Below are 4304 nucleotides of genomic sequence, written 5' to 3' on the forward strand. Positions count from 1 at the left end.
TTACATTTCAATCAGTTTTTGGCAAACGTCTTTCATGTGTCCGTATTTATTCAGTCTACAGCAAACAACACATAATGGAATGGCATTAACCCAACAGGACTCTAGCTAGCTTTTACACTGACTTTATCCTGAATGATCTAATTGTGGATATGGCAAAAACACAGCAGGACCTTAGCTAGCTTTTACAATGACTTGTTCCTGAATGATTGGATTGTGAAGATGGCATAAACACATCAGGACTCTAGCTGGCTTTTACAATGACTTGATCCTGAATGATCTAATTGTGGAGACGACATAAACATAGCAGGACCCTAGCTGGCTTTTACAATGACTGGTTGACTTTGTTCCAACTTCAGTGTTTGCAACGCCAATTACGTCCTGACTCAGGGCAGTAAAACTGCTGCTATTTTTGTTTTGTTTTGGGTTGGATTGTGATTTTTTCCTCGTATCAGCTCAGATGACAACTGGACAATCTGGTATACCTCTCGGGCTAAGATCGTGCGTGATATTGTTTTTGATTCAGTTCCATCTGAGGACCTAGAACGTTGACTCGAAGAACAGATATCTGTAGAGTTTCTTCTTAAATTAAAACGTGTGCTAACCGTGGACCGTTTTATGGTGTTTGTTGTTGTTGATGTTGTTGTCGTCGTCGTCATTGTTGTTGTCGATGATGTTGTTGTTGTTGTTGTTGTTCGTTGTAATTATGTTCAATTTCTTCAAATTGAAATGGAGACTGGCCACCTTCTATTACGTATGGTGGACACTCATTTCTCCCCCTCGTTTTCTTTGTTTGTGACTCTCTGAATAGTAGCACCTCTAATCTACGTCACATGACCTATTTGTGTTGCAAGTGCCGTAAGACTCTTACTAAAACTTAAGTAAACTCATGACAAAGAGTCCTACTATTACTGCCTAGACGCGTATAGATTACACCGTGTAAGCGAGTCTTTTGTCGGTTCATGCACTTGCTCTTAACTTGTCTGAATTCTTGCCTGGTGTGGCGACCTCTGGGACTGTCATGTGACCCTTATCTCACTAACATTGTAATCTTCTGGACTTTCTCTCGATCCTTATCTTACATATATCGTGATGAGTGACTGGAGGGTGCTCTGGTGTAATTTTCTCTCTCTTTCCTATCAAACATATTATATCGTTCTTTTCTTTCCTCCTAATATTTTTCTTTGTATGTTGCTCGCTAGTTACACTTCTAATCTTCGGCACTTATATGACCTATTTGTGTTGCAAGTTGCAAGTGCCGTAAAACTCTTACGAAAATGAAAACATACAGCGTCCTTTTCTTTCTTACTTATTTGTGTGTGTGTGTGTGTGTGTGTGTGTGTGTGTGTGTATATGTGTGTGTGTGTGTGTGTGTGTGTGTGTGTGTGTGTGTGTGTGTGTGTTACTCTCTAATAACACCTGTGGATGGTTGGCAGGTGCTCTGGTGTGGTTTGCTTCTTCTTTCCTGTCAAACATCTATCGTCCTTATCTCCCCTTCTTCTTTTTATGTTTGTTACTCTCTTGTAACACCTCTAATCTTCTGGCACTCATATGACCTTATGCAGTTGCGAGGGCCGTAAAACCCTCTACTAAAACTAAAACTAATAACACCTCTAATCTTCGGCACTTATATGACCTATTTGTATCGCAAGTGTCGTTAAACTTTTATTAAAACTTAATCTATTTTGACGGTACATGCACATGCCGTGACTTGCCCCTGTCTGAATTCTTGCCTCGTATGGCGACCTCCGGGACTTTCCCTTTGCCGTTATCTCACTGACATTGTAATCATCTGGGCTATCTCACTCACACTGTAAACATCTGGACTTTCTTGATCATCATCTTGGAGATATCGTAATCTTCTGGAATTTCCTTCAGTCGTCATTTCCGAGATATTGTAATCTTAATCTTCGGCTCTTTCCTAGACTCAAATTCCCATTGTAGAAGACGTGACATTGTAATTTGGACAAAAGCAACAAACGTGGACAGATAATTATGCAGATATTACAACATAATTATAACATTTATTACGTGTAGTAGGTTTATAAAAACGTATTATTTCTTACACAATCAGTAGGTATTATTCTGTTGTTTTCTGTACTTCTACAAGCTGCTCTAAATTGCCTTTCCGGGGAAAAAAACCTTGTGTGCTTACTTTCACAGTTTTTAGTTAGTTTTAGTAGATTACTTTCACAAGCGGAGTAATGTCTGTAACTTTTTATAGCAATCCTTTCATAAGACCCGGCGAACAATTCTATCCTGCCCACGACAACATTTATTAAGGAAGTCCATCCTGAGAATCTCTATATATAACGCTGAACTTCACTAAAAACATCAATGAACTTGTTGCCCAAAAAAAATGCTAAACAGCTCGGACAAATTGACATTAGAGCGGAAACTGGTATGCCTTGATTTGTTTTAGATAATTTTTGTCTGTTTTAATTCTCAAGATTGTTTGTAAAAACAAATCTTTTTTATAGTTTAGGTTTCCAATGTTCAAAGAATGAGTATTCAGTTTGGTCTGCAGCCTTATGTGTAATCTGAGTTTGGCCACATGAGTGATTGAGTCTGACATCCCTGCTCTAGGAGGTTCGTTTGTTTTAGATAGTAAGGTTTTACGGCGCTAGCAACTACATACGGCCATATGAGCGCCAAGGGGTGGACGTCGACAGAGAAGTCCAAAGGGGGAATCAGGCTTACTCTGCTCACCTCTCTAGCCTCAACAGTACAAAGTCTGCTTCAACTATCAAGGCACCCCGAAAATAGCAGTTCACAAGAGAGTGACAAACATACAAAGGAAGTAGACGAAAAATGACGATAGGAAGGATGAGGAAAGAAAAAGCAGCAGTTCCCCCTACGTTGTTTCGGCACAGTATGAGCTTGACCTTGATAAGTCAGCCCATTTACAATTTTACTTTGCATACGAAAAAGTTAATGTCCCCCTTTGGGAATGGCCTAAAGACACTTCAGTCATTGGCACTGCCCTAGGGGGGGCGAGAATCCCTATAACGCAGAACTTTACATCAAACATAAATGAACTTGTTGCTAATAAAAGATGCTAAACAGCTCTGACAAATTGGCATTAGAGAGAAAATTGGTATGTCTTGGATTGTTGTTATAACTTTAATCTGAATTAATTATACCATTATCTTAAAGATGTTTAGGTATCCCAGTGGTGAATAAGCCAAGATTTATATCCGGTTTGGCCTGCAACCTTAAGTGTAATTTTAACTACGCCCCGTGAGTGTTTGAGTTTGACGCTCGTGGTCTAGGAGCTTGGTGCGTTGGTTGGTGCGTTGGTTGGTGCGTTGGTTGGTGCGTTGGTTGGCCTTGAGGACAACGGATACAAAGAGTGTACACAAACTCACTGCAGTGACCATATTAAAGGTGTAGCTGCTGTTGCTGCTGCTGCTGTTTCTGTAGCTATTATTTTTTGTGTAAAACTTTATTACAAACAATTGCATGTGTTTTTACGCCCCCATTAACCCAGTATAGATCATTGAGGAGACAGGCTTTCACCCTTGCCTGTCAGGGCCAATCCAGACTAGTAGGTGGGATACAGCATCCCAACAGAAAGACAAAGATGCTCGATTACAAAGTCTCCCTACTCGAGAATCAAACTCAGGTGTCTTGCGTGCAACAGTGAAGCTTCTAACCGCAACACCACAGACACCGGCTGACTTCATTTCACATACCTGATAATTACTTATAGGCCCTTTCTGCAAGAATGTGACAAATGGCATTACGCCTATTTGATTTCGAAAAGAGGTCGCACTAACGGAAATGTGTATGCGGGTGGTTGGAAGGCGCCACAGATAGGTCCTACTTCTTTACTTTCCCTCAGTTGTTATTTCTGTCTGTCTTTTACCTTTTCCCTTCTCTAAATCATGACCATTGCCCTTTGTGTCGATGTGCTTCTCTTTATTCAAACTCAAACAAGAAATATATTATTAATTATGTATTGGCTCTCGATTCTCAGATTTCACATGGGCACATCGTGAGGTAGGCAGCCATGTCGCGCAGGGAGCGGCGCAGCGTCAGTCTCGGTCGCCATAGAGACAGGACGGCACGTGACCCCCACAAGCCAATAGAAGAAGACCTTTCCACGCGCCATAATATTTCAAACTTCTTATTGACGCTGCAACGAGTTCAGGTATGTTTTATTTACCTAGAGTCTCTGTCTCTGTCTCTGTCTGTCTGTCTGTCTGTCTGTCTGTCTGTCTGTCTGTCTGTCTGTCTGTCAGCCTGTCTGTCTGTCTGTCAGCCTGTCTGTCTGTCTGTCTGTATGTATATCTGTCTGTCTGTCT

The 4304-nt window shown here is 41.0% G+C and overlaps 1 protein-coding gene across 1 annotated transcript in view; it reads left to right on the plus strand.

The window, feature by feature from the left end:
- Positions 1-4304, plus strand: part of LOC101845785 — a gene marked incomplete in the record, with an annotated part of 93196 nt that overhangs the window by 69424 nt on the left and 19468 nt on the right. Inside the window, 1 exon segment of the mRNA XM_013084980.2 lies at positions 3977-4150. Within this exon segment, the coding sequence (XP_012940434.1) occupies positions 4010-4150 (141 nt within the window).

The sequence above is a fragment of the Aplysia californica genome, unplaced genomic scaffold, assembly GCF_000002075.1.
Source record: "Aplysia californica isolate F4 #8 unplaced genomic scaffold, AplCal3.0 scaffold00333, whole genome shotgun sequence".
Lineage (NCBI taxonomy): Eukaryota > Metazoa > Mollusca > Gastropoda > Aplysiida > Aplysiidae > Aplysia > Aplysia californica.